Source organism: Bufo gargarizans, unplaced genomic scaffold (genome assembly GCF_014858855.1).
Source record: "Bufo gargarizans isolate SCDJY-AF-19 unplaced genomic scaffold, ASM1485885v1 original_scaffold_1465_pilon, whole genome shotgun sequence".
NCBI classification, from domain to species: domain Eukaryota; kingdom Metazoa; phylum Chordata; class Amphibia; order Anura; family Bufonidae; genus Bufo; species Bufo gargarizans.
This window is the reverse complement of record NW_025334371.1, coordinates 244,547-260,124: the sequence shown is the minus strand read 5'-3', so window position 1 is coordinate 260,124 and position 15,578 is coordinate 244,547. Positions and strand designations below refer to the sequence as shown.

Sequence of the window (15,578 nt, the reverse complement as noted above, 5' to 3'; positions counted from 1 at the left end):
AGCGCGTGTTCACATGGCACAACAGTCGGTGAGCTGGAAGCCGCAAGCGCTGCTGCAGCGTTGACAGACCGGCTGAATCTGTGGACGACTTGCGGAAATGGGCACACACACGGCGCGCCTTCACTAGTAGCTCTGGCAAATTGGTCCCTTATCCGCTGCCAAAGCTCTGCGGCGGTGTGCTGTTTGTCCCTTAAGCATATCAGCTTCAGCACGGCCTGTTGGCGCTTACCCACAGCAGTGCTACAATGCTTCCAGCTAGCAATTGATGGCTGACTGCTACTGGAGGTGGAAGTGGATGAGGATGAGGCAGAAGAGGAAGAGAAGTGGGGGTTGGAGCCAGTAACATAGCTGCTGGTGGAGACCCTGATGGACGTAGGGCCCGCAATCCTGGGTGTGGGTAGCACCTTTGCCATCCCAGAGTATGACTAACTCCCGGCCTCCACAACATTCACCTAGTGTGCGGTCAGGGAAATGTAGCGTCCCTGGCCACCAGCGCTTCTCAATGGTTAAGTGGACCTTCCCAGTAACTGCGTTGGTCAGGGCACGGGCGATGTTCTGGGACACATGCTGGTGTAAAGCAGGCACAGCACACAGTGAGAAATAGTGGCTGCTGGGGACTGCGTACTGAGGGACGGCCACCGACATCAGGCTACGGAAGGCCTCAGTGTCTACAAGCCTATATGGCAACATTTCAAGGGCCAGTAATTTTGAAAGTTGTGCATTTAGTGCTATGGCCTGTGGGTAAGTGGGTATTTGCGCTTGCGTTCAAATGACTGTGTTATGAACATTTGGACGCTGCGCTGGGACAGGAAAGTGGATGTTGTTGCTGATGGTTCATGCAAAGGTCCAGGTGCAGGGCAAGGAGCATCCGGGCCTGTTCCTTTGACGGGGGATTGGCCAGCAGTGCGTAAAACAGGGGAAGAGGAGGCAGTGGTGTGACCCGCAGACCCAGATTGTGGACCCAGGCGTTCGGCCCACTTATTAGGGTGCTTGGATGCCATGTGGTGGCTCATGCTGGTGGTAGTGAGGTTGCTAGTGTTCACACCCCGGCTCATTTTGGTACGACACAGGTTGCAAACTACTACTCTTTTAACGTCTGCACTTTCCTAAGAAATGCGCCATACTGCGGAATACCTACCCCTTGGCAAGGTAGATTTATGCATGGGGGTGCTCGGTGTAATGGTTATGGACCTGTTTGGTGTGGGCCGACTTCTCCCTTTTGCAACCCCACTACCTCTTCCAGTCTGTTGCAGTGCTGCGGATCCCTTCCCCTCTGTACTGCTGTCCTTGCTCGGCTTTTCACCTTCCCATGTTTGGTCAGTGACCTCATCGTCAACCACCTCCTCTTCCACTTCCTCACTCTCCTCATCCTCCTGACTTGACCTAACCACAACCTCAGTGATTGACAACTGTGTCTCATCTTCATCCACCTTGTGAACGAATGATTGACGTTCACCACCATCATCTTCTTGAGACTGTGAAGGCTCAAGAGGTTGGGAATCAGGGCACAATATCTCAGGTCCCTCTTCAAGCGTGCTGGGCGTGAGGGACAAATGTAATAGTGGAGCTGAAAAGAGCTCCTGGGAATATCTGAGTGTGGGTTCACTCGTTTGGCAAGCCTCTCCATTGTGGCAGGAAGGATGATCAAAGAGAGGATTCAGTTGACCAGACTCTTGGCCACTGAGACTGGACTTGGTGGAAGAGAGGGTGGTGCTTAACCCACTGGAAGTGTAACACCCCAGAGTTGTGTTACTACATGCCTCTACCCCGATACTGTCTTCTAAGAGCATACACATTGTCATCTGATGTAATTTATATTATGTCCTCACAAATGTGCATCTAAAACAATGTTAAATACAATAGTTTCCTTGCAATTTTCCAGGTTCACCAGCAGGGGGCAGCAATACATTGGCCAGGTACAAGTCCTAGTTTAGTTTATCTAAGCTGGAATGGATTATTTGAGCATATCTCCCCCTCTGTGGAGGTGTGGACTGTTCCCACATCCTGCAGCTTGGGTGGAGAAGGAAGTTAGAGGTAGTGTAGCCCACCCCCTGCTAGGGGTAGGGTGTGTGTGTGTGTGTGTGAGGAGATCCCCTGCATAGGGAAGAAAGCCAGAATCTTGTCTCGGCTGAGACATTGATCACATACCCAGACTGAGCCCTGCAGCCTCAGCTGGATAAGAAGAAAGCAGAAACTACAACCTCCAGAGTTCCAGAAAGAAAGCATCCCCTGAGAAATCATCTATGAGTAAATCCCAGAGACCTAAGAGAAGCCATATCCTCCTCAGCTAGTCTATCCCCACAAAGCAGAAGATACAGAGATGTGCAGAAGATTAATTCCTGCCACAGTTACAGAGCTACCAAGCAGATGTCTTATCCTGCAAGCTCCCCACATATCAAGCAGAAGCATTTATTCCTGCTGGGACCAGAGACCAAAGCTGTATTCTGCTTGGATACAAGTTATGTTCAGTAAGGAAATGTTTGAACTTCATCTAAAGGTCTGGACATCATTTCTGCTGCAAAATTCCTCTATTACTCCTACTATCACTACACTCAAGTATATTGCAATCAAGCCAGGAGTCCAGCCGTACTCAGGTAGGAGACATCATTGACACAATTATCACCACTTATAGAGACATTATAGGCCATTACACCACTCTGGCATTCCTAATCTGGGACGTGCGTTATAACACGTTGGAATGGGCCCTGGGGTAGTACCCTGTGCACACTGCAATTGGCGTCACAAACAAAATACAGACTATTATCCACACATATCCTGGCCCACTGCATAAGTGGCGTCAGTGTTACCCCATATCCTGATGATTGCATTTTGGGCGTCATAAACAGGATTGGATTGTGTGCCTATCCCTGCCATAACAGGTTCGAATTGTGTGCCTTACACTGCTACAACAGGATTGTATGTTTAACAGTACTGCAAGATCTGAGAATTGTGTGAATACCTTGAAAATTGACTTTATTGCTGTTATTGCGGTGCTTGTCAGCAATAAACCGTGCGCACCAGCACTCCAGGGGTTAATCCGCCATATTTCTATAATGGCGCCGATTCTTCATGCCCTTTGGAAGTGGAAAAATACAAGAACGCCCTCTCAGGAGCATGAAAATGATGACTACGTCCCCTGGAAGCGGGAAAATTAAAGACTACCCACCAAGAACTCTGTAATGTGAGCCAAGGGAGTGAAGACTCCTCCCTCTGGGCTCCACCCTCATTATCTGCATTGATCCTGACCAAGCAGCAGAGGAAGATGGAGCTCCTACAGCCCAAGTGGGGAGAAATGACGTTGAAGACGGGTTCCCCGTTGACAAATTACCCACTAGAGATCTGGTTTTCCCAATTGGTCCAGAGGAGCAGCCCCTGAGTCTTTTCCGCGACCCCGGAGGCAGCGGATCCCTCTGTGGCTGTCGAGCCAGCAACCAAAATGGCCATTGCACTCAAATCCTCTCCTTTGGAAGATCTTACCTGTCAAGTTGTCCAGGCACTGGAAGCGCCTACGCCATCAAGCGCTTCATCGTCATCGTCAGCGAATGACATCCCGGCCCAGGAACCAGCTGCGTCCTCGGAGGAGTTGACCGCCGGTCCGGAGACAGCCGCAGCCGCCGAAGATGACCAGCAGGAGGAACCGGCCGCGACATCAGGTAGTAGCAGTCCCGCTCCCTGAGGCCCCAGTCCAACCCATAGCTGCCCCTGCACCTCGCCAGTTGGTCCCTGACACTACCACTAAGCCTGAACAGGCTTTGCTCCGCACTCCTGCTGGCGCGGCAGAGGCGGCTGGAGCTCCCACTCCGTCGCCCAGAGAAGACAGCCCCAGGCCAGACCACCTTAACCCTGAGGTCCCACTTGAGATAACCGGTAACACCCAGACCCCATGGGAGTACAAGACCGCAGTAGAAGAGTGGGTCAAGAGTGTTTCCCGTGGATTACAGGTGACTTATTTGTTTCCAGAGGATTCCAGTCTCAAAGCACTTCAAAGTAAAAGGACTCAAGTCATATTTGAGCGTATTATACTTTGTATTAATTTGGGTACCCCAGAGCTTGTTCTCTCCTCCTAAGCATAAGCCGAGGATGGCTTAACTCAAAGTAAGGGGATATGTAACACCCCAGAGTTGTGTTACTACACGCCTCTACCCCGCTACTGTCTTCTAAGAGCCTTCACATTGTAATCTGATGTAATTTGTAAAACGTTTTTGACTTTTTGGAATAAAGGATCTGATTTTTAGAAGCTGGATTTCTTCTCCTTTGGAATCTCATTCGTAGCCGAGTACAGGCAACGTCCGTGCATCTGAAAATCAGAGATAGGTGAGCGCTGCAAAAGACTTTCCTTTTACTGTGATTATTCACTTGGTCTGCGTGCCCTCCCTATCCTTCCCGACCATTATTTGTCTTGATTGAGTTTTCTGTTGTTGGGTCTGATCATGGCGCATAGAGCACTTCTGTCATTTGAGGAATTACAAGACCGTGTAGATAAAATGGATGCAATTTTTAACAACTCTGACCCAACCACACAGGAACAACTGGACATAAAGGTCACCAAAACTACTATGTAAAGAGATGCGCACTTGAACTTAGTGGGATTCGACGGCCCTAAAGAAATATGTAGAGAGGAATATGAATCCAAGGGGACTGAGAGTCCGTAAAAAAAACACGGTGATTTACTCTGAAGTATTTCTGACAGAATGGCAGGAGATCCTCTCAGCATGTTCCCTCACATTAATGGAATTGATTATTAAATATGAGCAACAAGCGCTCAATGAAATAAGAGAGGAAATTATGACTGTTCAGAACTCACTCCGTCCAGACACAGAGAAATCCAGCTTCTGTGAACTTGATATAAATTGAAAGAAAATTTTAACAAACTGGAAACCCATTTAATGGAGTTCAAACAGAACAAATTTAATCGGGACATAGCTGATTACAAAACGAACACAGTATACTCCTGGCCTGAAGCTAAATCACATACTCCACAATCTATCCTGAAAAAAGATCTAAGTCAAGGAGGAGGTATTCTTCAAGGGTTTCCTTCAGCAGCACCGAGCAGGAATCTTCGGGCTCAGCCACCGATACAGGTGGAACAACAGTTCAATCAAAAGCCGCTGAAGAGAATATCATTGCATCAACCTTTTCACAATATAAAAGATCCTCCTCAAAAAACGGCGGGCGGGGAGGAAGCTGGAAATCGCTGGTACCCGTCCCACCACAAGAAGGAGTAGAAGATATACAAGTCATTAACCTAACTGCCTCTATTTAGTCACAGGATGAATTAAATGTATTAAAAGAGGATTATCCTTTTGTCCTACTCAGCACTTTGATTTATACCAAACATTACTAGATGTAAACCGCCTCGCACGTAATCTCACTGTTAAAAAACACTTTCAAGGGATCAAAGATGAAAATATCAAAGAACAATCACAAGAAAGTAAACGTAATCAGGATGAGATACACCACTCCATGGACTTTAATGATCTCACCCATATCTCCTGTCTTCTACATCTACAGTGTGACCAGAGGTCTGAGGGATGCGTTAATTCATCAGCTTACTTCAGAGTAACCAATAAAGCCTTTTATCCTGTGCAGTCCAGGTCTCCGGCACTGGATAAACTCCAGGATGTAATTAATAAAAGATCTTACCGCACTGGAAAAGAAAAATACCCATAATCCTTCTGAAAGGGAATTTAAAATGTGCACTAATAATATGAATGCAAATGAAATTCCTGCACTGAACGAACTCAAACAAAGATCAGACTTAGTAGTAAGAAGGGCTGATAGGGGGGGGGGCTGTCGTGATATTAGATCGCCAGGAGTATAAAACGCAAGTGTTTTCGATGTTGGAGGACACTACCACCTATCACTCACTGGCTTGTGACCCCCTCCCTACATACCAGAAAGGCCTATCACAAATACTACACAAAGGGTTTTCTCTTGGTATTTTGTCTCAGAAAGGGATCGATTATTTGCATGTTAAATATCCCATCACTGCCGTCTTTCATGCTTTACCTAAAGTACATAAGAAGGGATTCCCCCCACCCATGAGACCTATTGTTGCTGGCATAGGTGCTTATTCTGAGCGTTTTGGGGGGTGGGTGGACTCCCTTCTACAACCTTTGATTTCATCCATTCCGGGTTATATCAAGGATACTAATAGAGTTTTGCAGTCATTTATGGATTTCCAGTGGTAGAGGGGGTATACGTGGATCACTGCCGATGTAGTTTCTCTATGCACACATATAGCACATGATGAAGCAGTTGTGGGACTGCAGTGGCTTCTTCAAGTATACAGTGACCGCACATCAACGCTCCCGGAGTTCATCTGCAGAGCAGTGGAGTTTCTTATGAAACATAATTATTTCATGTTTGATAACCAGCTTTATCTGCAGATCTCCGGAGTGTCGATGGGGGCAAAATTCTCTCCATTTATTGCGAACATTTATAAGTCATGGTGGGAAAAACTATTTTTGTATACGGATCTCAATCCCTTTTTCATGCCATAAAATGGTTTGGGAGATATTTATGACGATGTTCAATATATATCTAGGTTTCAGGACTACCTTAATAGCTGCTCCCTTTCATTCAGCTTGCATTTTGACGCAAGTACAATTCCCTTTCTTGATCTTACATTAACAGGGGATGAAGCAAATGCGAAGGTGAACACTGAGACCTTCAGAAAGGAGACAGCAGGGAACACATTCTCCTTGCGACATCTCATCCCCCACATATCAGAGAGAATATGCCGTACCCAAAGGTGAATACTGAGACCTTCAGAAAGGAGACAGCAGGGGACACATTCTCCTTGTGACATCTCATCCCCCACATATCAGAGAGAATATACCGTACCCAAAGGTGAATACTGAGACCTTCAGAAAGGAGACAGCAGGGGACACATTCTCCTTGCGACATCTCATCCCCCACATATCAGAGAGAATATACCGTACCCAAAGGTGAATACTGAGACCTTCAGAAAGGAGACAGCAGGGGACACATTCTCCTTGTGACATCTCACCCCCCACATATCAGAGAGAATATACCGTACCCAAAGGTGAATACTGAGACCTTCAGAAAGGAGACCGCAGGGAACACATTCTCCTTGCGACATCTCATCCCCCACATATCAGAGAGACTATGCCGTACCCAAAGGTGAATTAATTAGCGCTAGATGAAATTGTTCAAGCACTGACACCTTTGTATCAGAGGCAAAATATATAAAAGAATGACTTTGTCTCAGGAAACATACAGTCTGTACAGAGGACACTTAACCAGACACTTTTTTTGGATAGACGCTCTCTGGTTTTCTCTGGTGAACCATCAGAACAGAGGCAGAACACACAGTATCCCAAACATGATCAAGTTACATTTGTCACACAGTTTAGCAAAGAATACACAGAAATGTGTAAGATTATAAAACGTCATCTGCTCAACTTAGACAAAGATTGGAATGGAATAGTATCTGATGGCATCAGATGCGTCGCTCGTAGGGCACCCAACCTAGGTCAAACATTGAGCCCAAGCCATTTTTATCATCGTCCTATTACAAAACCCAGTTGGCTTAAATCCATTGGAAGCCACAAATGTGGACACAATAAATGCATCTGCTGTGATCATATGCAGGTGAGCACCACATACAAAATAAGGTCGTATTTAAACTGCAGCACTCAGTTTGCTATTTACCTTATCAGATGCACAATATGCAATTTACAATACGTGGGATGCACATCCAATGCGTAAACACATCTCTGACCCGCCGCATCATAAGACAAGAAATGTCCCGGCAGTTAGTACACACTTTGCGGTAACGCACCAAGGCAATACATCCGCTCTCCGTGTACAGGGAATTGATAGGGTAACAGCACCAATAAGGGGAGGAGACCATAAGAAAAAACTTTTGAACAGAAAAGGATGTGTGAGCTCAGCCCCTGTGTTCCGAAGGGATTAAATATGAGACGAGATTTAATCTTACAATATTGATGTCGCCTATCCTTTCTGCCATTTATGTCAGCATATATGTTTTTGTGCTATATGCCTATGGTATCTTTTTTAGGGTATTTCAATCTTAGATGTTTGTTACGTTAAGGGTTAACTGTTGGTGACGGTTTAAGTTTTCACTCCCTGTGAGCCACATTACCAGCCCCTCCTCTCGAGGAGGAGGTGTGGAGGTTCATATAGAGTGATCTCTACTGTGTGCACTCGTCATGAATAAGGACCGTAATCTGGAGACCGTGTACTTTTATCCTGCGTCTTGAAAACGTTTTTGACTTTTTGGAATTTTTCGAAGCTGAATTTCTTCTCCTTTGGAATCTTATTCGTAGCTGAGTCCAGGCAACGTCCGTGCATTTGAAAATCGGAGATAGGTGAGCGCTGCAAAAGACTTTCCTTTTACTGTAATTTATATTATGTTCTCACAAATGTCCATCTAAAATCATGTTAAATACAATAGTTTCCTTGTAATTTTACAGGTTCACCAGCAGGGGGCAGCAAGGCATTGGCCAGGTACAAGTCCTAGTTTAGTTTATCTAAGCTGGAATGGATTATTCCAGCTTAGCTCCCCCTCTGTGGAGGTGTGGACTGTTCCCACATCCTGCAGCTTGGGTGGAGAAGGAAGTTAGAGGTAGTGTAGCCCACCCCTGCTAGGGGTAGGGTTGTGTGTGTGAGGAGATCCCCTGCATAGGGAAGAAAGCCAGGATCTTGTCTCGGCTGAGACATTGATCACATACCCAGACTGGGCCCTGCAGCCTCAGCTGGATAAGAAGAAAGCAGACAACATCCAGAGTTCCAGGAAGGAAGCATCCCCTGAGAAACTATCTGTGAGTAAAGTCCAGAAACCTAGGAGAAGCCATTCCTCCTCAGCTAGTCTGTCCCCACAAAGCAGAAGATACAGAGATGTGCAGAAGATTAATTCCTGCCACAGTTACAGAGCTACCAAGCAGACGTCTTATCCTGAAAGCTCCCCACATATCAAGCAGAAGCCTCTATTCCTGCCAATGATTGCCAAAACCTGCTGGGACCGGAGACCAAAGCTGCATTCTGTTGGGATACAAGTTATCATCAGTAAAGAAACGTTTGAACTTCATCTAATGGTCTAAACATCATTTCTGCTGCAAAATCCCTCTATTACTCCTACTATCACTACACTCAAATTTATTGCAATCGAGCCAGGAGCCAGGAGTCCGGCCGTACCCAGGTAGGAGACACCGTGACACAATTATCACCACCTATAGAGACATTATCGGCCATTACACCACTCATGGCATTTCTAATCTGGGACTTGCATTAGAACACCTTGGAAGGGCCCTGGGGTAGTACCCTGCGCACGCTGCAATTGGCGTCACAAACAAAATACAGACTATTATCCACACGTATCCTGGCCCACTGCCTAAGTGGCGTCAGCGTATACCCGATATCCTGCTCATTGCAGAAGCATTATCTTCAGCAATCCAACCGACCAACTGTTCGCACTGGTCTGACTTGGACAGTGTTGTCCTGCGCCGCCCAGCTAAGTTGGACGTGAAGCTGGCTGCTGGCACAGTTTCATTGCGCCCAGGGCCACGGCCTCTGCGCGCACCATCAGCATAACGCCCACATCCCTGTCCCTTAGTGCTCGCCTTCTTCATATTAATGGTTTTGTCACTAGATGTGGCGCAGATTGTTTTACAGTCCACTAAAGACACGGTTTTCGGATGGCGTACAGTATATGTCACAGAAACACACAGAATATGGACACTAGATCAGGCCCAGATTATTTAAATTTGTCCTAAAGAAACAGTTTTCGGATGGAGCACTGTATGTGTCACGGATGTGTATTACACGCACACTATAGACAATAAACGTGGCGCTGATTATTTGAATTTACGCAAAAAGACACAGTCTGCGGATGATGTGCAGTATATGTCACTAATAGGTATTACAGAGAAATATCTTGCTGCTGACACACACAGTGGTCCTTAAACTTTGGGGTCTTTGAAAAGCTTTCCTAGAATAATACCTGAGAATTTCGCTCCCTACACTGCCTGTCCCTTCCTACCCTCTGCTCTCCCTGACTATGACTGATCCGAGCACGTTTGATGACGCGTTCCGGCCAGCCAGTCACTGTAATGCCAGCAGCCAACATCACTAGTAGCATTACAGTGAGGACAGTACTTACCTGCACTTTTATTGGCTGCTTAGTAGCCGCGAAATGTGTAGGGAGGAGACTCGAGCATGACGCTTGAACACATGAGGTACTCGGGCGAATACTCCCATGTGCCGAGCATAGTGATGCTCAAGCTGAACCGGTATTAGGCGGAGCATGGCCACTCATCATTGTGCAGAATAGTAAGTATATTGTGTCTTTGGTCGTTCTGTCGGCCCCTTAGTACATTTAGAGCAATAAGGTCATTCAAAGTATCTTTGTATTCAAAATAAGATATTGATTTGTTATTGCCCCTAGATAGCATGCATTGCCGACTTAGTGCTGCCAACAGAGACGGCTTCTCTAATGCCGAGCGGAGTAGCTGAAATATACAAAGTATCTTCAATCGTTCCATAATGCCCCTTACTGTATAGAGCAACAAGTCCATGCACAATATTCCTCTATAATATATAGTGCATAGTGAGTGCGTACATTACCGCCTCCGTGGACTCAGCGGAGAGAGCCTTTCATACTCCGAGCCTGTAACGGTCCTCCTTCCAGACTCGGCGTCTCACAAGGCGTCCCACCTGCTGGTAACTTACATTTATCTCTGCACTATAAAAAACTACAAAAACAATACAACGTAAAGGACACTTGAAGAAATACCACTATTTTTATTTATTTTTACTTATTCTAATTAATCAGAAAAAAATTATTATACAAACCACAGATCAACAGGATAAATTGGTATATTTTATGTAATATCACGCTTTTTCACAATCACTGATGTTTGATAAATAAAATCTATTGATCGATCATATCAAATAAGAACTTTGTATCCAAATCAAGGCAACATCATGGAGGAACAAAAAGAATCATAAGAATTGATTTGGGAACTGCCTTTTTTATATATATATTTTATAAGTTTTTTGCATATGAGATGGTGTATTTTATTTCTAGGGTTGATAAATTACTTTTAGGGTTGATTAAATATTTTCCTACTGTATATATATATATTTATTTTTATATAATTTTTAATATTATTCATTTTGTTCCATAATTAAAGAGTTAATGATGAGAGTGCATGTTAATTCACTTAATTTATATACCATTCACAACTTCACCACCTTCAAGCATGCCTTGAAAACGCACCTTTTTAGGCAGGCTCACCAAGTTCCCCGAGTAGCCCTCCCCTCCCCCCACCAACTCCTCAGACCTGACCTCGACCTTCTTACAGTCCCAGTGCTTGCAGTACAATAATGGCTTGACAACTTTATACTATAATCATCTACCATTTGTGTCGCCCCCATTTCCTCATAGATTGTAAGCTCTTGCGAGGACCCTCACTCCTAGCGTCTCAGTTGTATATTAGCCGGTTACGCTGTGATGTCTTTTGTTTTGTACATGAACCCTCTGAGCTGTAAAGTGCAGAACATGGTGGCGCTATAGAAATAAAGATTATTATAATATCTTAGTTTATGGCTCATGTAGGAATCAATGTATAAAACTGTTACAGAATAAGTCTCCCTGTCCTCTCCCTACACTGTCCCTGCACTCTCCCTACACTGTCCCTGCGCTCTCCTTACACTGTCACTGCACTGTCCCTGTACGCTCCCTACATTGTCCCTGTACTCTCCCTACACTGTCCCTGCACTATCCCTGTACTCTACCTACACTCTCCCTGCACTCTCCCTGTACTGTCCCTGTACTGTCCCTGTACTGTCCCTGCACTCTCCCTGTACTGTCCCCGCACTCTCCCTGTACTGTCCCCGCACACTCCCAGTCCTCTCCTGACACTGTCCCTGCACTATCCCTGTACTCTCCCTACACTGTCACTGCACTCTCCCTGTCCTCTCCCTACACTGTCCCTGCACTCTCCCTGTACTGTCGCCGCACTCTCCCTACTCTGTCCCCGCACTCTTCCCGCACTCTCCCTGTACTGTCCCCGCACTCTCCCTGTACTGTCCCCGTACTCTCCCCGTACTGTCTCTGCACTCTCCCCATACTGTCCCGGCACTCCCCCTGTACTGTCCCCTCACTCCCCTACACGGTCACTGCACTCTCTCTGTCCTCTCCTTACACTGTCCCTGCATTCTCCCTGTACTGTCCCTGCACTCTCCCTGTACTGTCCCCGCACTCTCCCTGTACTGTCCCCGCACTCTCCCTGTACTGTCCCCGCACTCTCCCTGTACTGTCCCCGCACTCTCCCTGTACTGTCCCCGCACTCTCCCTGCACTGTCCCCGCACTCTCCCTGCACTGTCCCCGCACTCCCCCTACACTGTCACTGCACTCTCCCTGTCCTCTCCTTACACTGTCCCTGCATTCTCCCTGTACGGTCCCTGCACTCTCCCTGTACTGTCCCCGAACTATCCCTGTACTGTCCCCGCACTATCCCTGTACTGTCCCCGCACTATCCCTGTACTGTCCCCGCACTATCCCTGTACTGTCCCCGCACTCTCCCTGTACTGTCCCCGCACTCTCCCTGTAATGTCCCCGCACTCTCCCTGCACTGTCCCCGCACTCTCCCTGCACTGTCCCCGCACTCTCCCTGTAATGTCCCCGCACTCTCCCTGCACTGTCCCTGCACTCTCCGTCTCCAATATTCTTTTATTAAATTGTTTTCATCACCACTGTCCTTAGTGCATGAGCACTTGCTAAGTCTCTCTCTAAGTTCAGCTCACAGTGAAATGGCGGAGACCGTGCGGGATAAGGTTTTTAGGGCTGTGACATCACAAGGCTGCGGATTGGCTGGCTGCACGGTATTATGGGTCATATCGCATCTCCCTTACACTTAGTTTCGCTATATAACACATGCAGTCATTATTTTAGGAAAACTGATTTGTTTTCACAAATTGTGAGGAAATTGGGATTTTTTTGCAAAACCAATTTTTCCTAAATTTCAAACCGAATTCCGCTTCAAATGCTTTGCTTCGCTCAACACTTTTTTCAATCCCTTCCCAACAATTTTCATTTTTTAGTTTTTCTTCTTCCAAGAGCTATTACATTTTTTTTTTACTTTTCTCTTCATGTAGCCGTATGAGGGCTTGTTTTTTGAGGGACGTCTTTGTATTTTCTAATGGCGCCATGTAAATCCATTTAATATGATTTATTGGGAAGTGGGAAAAATGATTAATGAAGTGAAAAAAAGAAGTGTTTACTGTGGTAGAGCGGACACAATGCCTTTATCATGCTATTACAGCGACGCCAAATTTATATAGTTTTTGCTATGTTTTGATGCTTAAAAAAAAAAAAAAAGATAATTTTTTTTATTTCCATATATTGAAAATGCCTCAACTTTTTGATATTCCTGTCTACAGAGCTGTGCAGGGGGTCGTTTTTGCAGGACGATCTGTAGTTTTTAATGATTACATTTTAGGGTACACGTGACCTTCTGATCACTTTTCCGTTCAGTGTTTTTTTTGGTGGAGGGGTGACGTGAGCAAAAAATGTTGATTCGGAAATGTTAATGTATTTTTTACATTAGTGAGGGCTCTAGACAGAAAAAATACTTTTATACTACAATAATTTGAGTATTTTTGGATGTGGAAATGCCCATGTTAATCAACCAATAGGGCTGACACTGGAGAGTACAGAGAGTAAACAGAAGGCTTAATACTCACTTCTCCTCCCACCACTAGGGGGCGTCTCTACCACATATACAGCACTAGCCCCGCCTCCTGATGATGTCACTGCTCTGATTGTCACTGTGTAATTGGTTCCTGGCTGGAGAAGGATTTCACATTCTGTCACATTGGGGGGGAACCAGTGAGACTGGTGCCCAGTGACTGACGGGTCAGAATCTCTTCGCGCCTCGATGTCCAGCTGCAATTGTAGCGTGTGATTAGTATAACACTATATACAGATGGTGCGGGATCTAGTGTAGACCTGTGATTAGTATAACACTATATACAGATGGAGCGGGATCTAGTGTAGACATGTGATTAGTATAACACTATATACAGATGGAGCGGGATCTAGTGTAGACGTGTGATTAGTATAACACTAGATACAGATGGAGCAGGATCTAGTGTAGACGTGTGATTAGTATAACACTAGATACAGATGGAGCGGGATCTAGTGTAGATATGTGATCAGTATAGCACTATATACAGATGGAGCGGGATCTAGTGTAGACGTGTGATTAGTATAACACTAGATACAGATGGAGCGGGATCTAGTGTAGACGTGTGATTAGTATAACACTATATACAGATGGAGCGGGATCTAGTGTAGACGTGTGATTAGTATAACACTAGATACAGATGGAGCAGGATCTAGTGTAGAGGTGTGATTAGTATAACACTATATACAGATGGAGCAGGATCTAGTGTAGACGTGTGATTAGTGTAACACTATATACAGATGGAGCAGGATCTAGTGTAGACGTGTGATTAGGATAACACTATATACAGATGGAGCAGGATCTAGTGTAGATGTGTAATTAGTATAACACTATATACAGATGGAGCGGGATCTAGTGTATACGTGTGATTAGTATAATACTATATACAGATGGAGCGGGATCTAGTGTAGACGTGTGATTAGTGTAACACTAGATACAGATGGAGCAGGATCTAGTGTAGACGTGTAATTAGGATAACACTATATACAGATGGAGCAGGATCTAGTGTAGACGTGTGATTAGTATAACACTATATACAGATGGAGCGGGATCTAGTGTAGACCTGTGATTAGTATAACACTATATACAGATGGAGCGGGATCTAGTGTAGACATGTGATTAGTATAACACTATATACAGATGGAGCGGGATCTAGTGTAGACGTGTGATTAGTATAACACTATATACAGATGGAGCAGGATCTAGTGTAGACGTGTGATTAGGATAACACTATATACAGATGGAGCAGGATCTAGTGTAGATGTGTAATTAGTATAACACTATATACAGATGGAGCGGGATCTAGTGTATACGTGTGATTAGTATAATACTATATACAGATGGAGCGGGATCTAGTGTAGACGTGTGATTAGTGTAACACTAGATACAGATGGAGCGGGATCTAGTGTAGACGTGTGATTAGTATAACACTATATACAGATGGAGCAGGATCTAGTGTAGACGTGTGATTAGTATAACACTATATACAGATGGAGCGGGATCTAGTGTAGACGTGTGATCAGTATAACACTTTATGCAGATGGAGCAGGATCTAGTGTAGATGTGTGATTAGTATAACACTATATACAGATAGAGCAGGATCTAGTGTAGACGTGTAATTAGGATAACACTATATACAGATGGAGCGGGATCTAGTGTAGACGTGTGATTAGTGTAACACTATATACAGATGGAGCAGGATCTAGTGTAGACGTGTGATTAGGATAACACTATATACAGATGGAGCGGGATCTAGTGTAGACGTGTGATTAGTATAACACTATATACAGATGGAGCGGGATCTAGTGTAGACATGTGATTAGTATAACACTATATACAGA

At 45.2% G+C, this 15,578-nt stretch overlaps 1 protein-coding gene across 1 annotated transcript in view; it reads right to left on the bottom strand.

The window, feature by feature from the left end:
• Positions 1–15,578, bottom strand: part of LOC122923318 (sushi, von Willebrand factor type A, EGF and pentraxin domain-containing protein 1-like) — an 82,434-nt gene that overhangs the window by 43,419 nt on the left and 23,437 nt on the right. Inside the window, exon 9 of the mRNA XM_044274101.1 lies at positions 13,736–13,937. Within this exon, the coding sequence (XP_044130036.1) occupies positions 13,736–13,937 (202 nt within the window). The remainder of the gene's footprint in view (positions 1–13,735; positions 13,938–15,578) is intronic.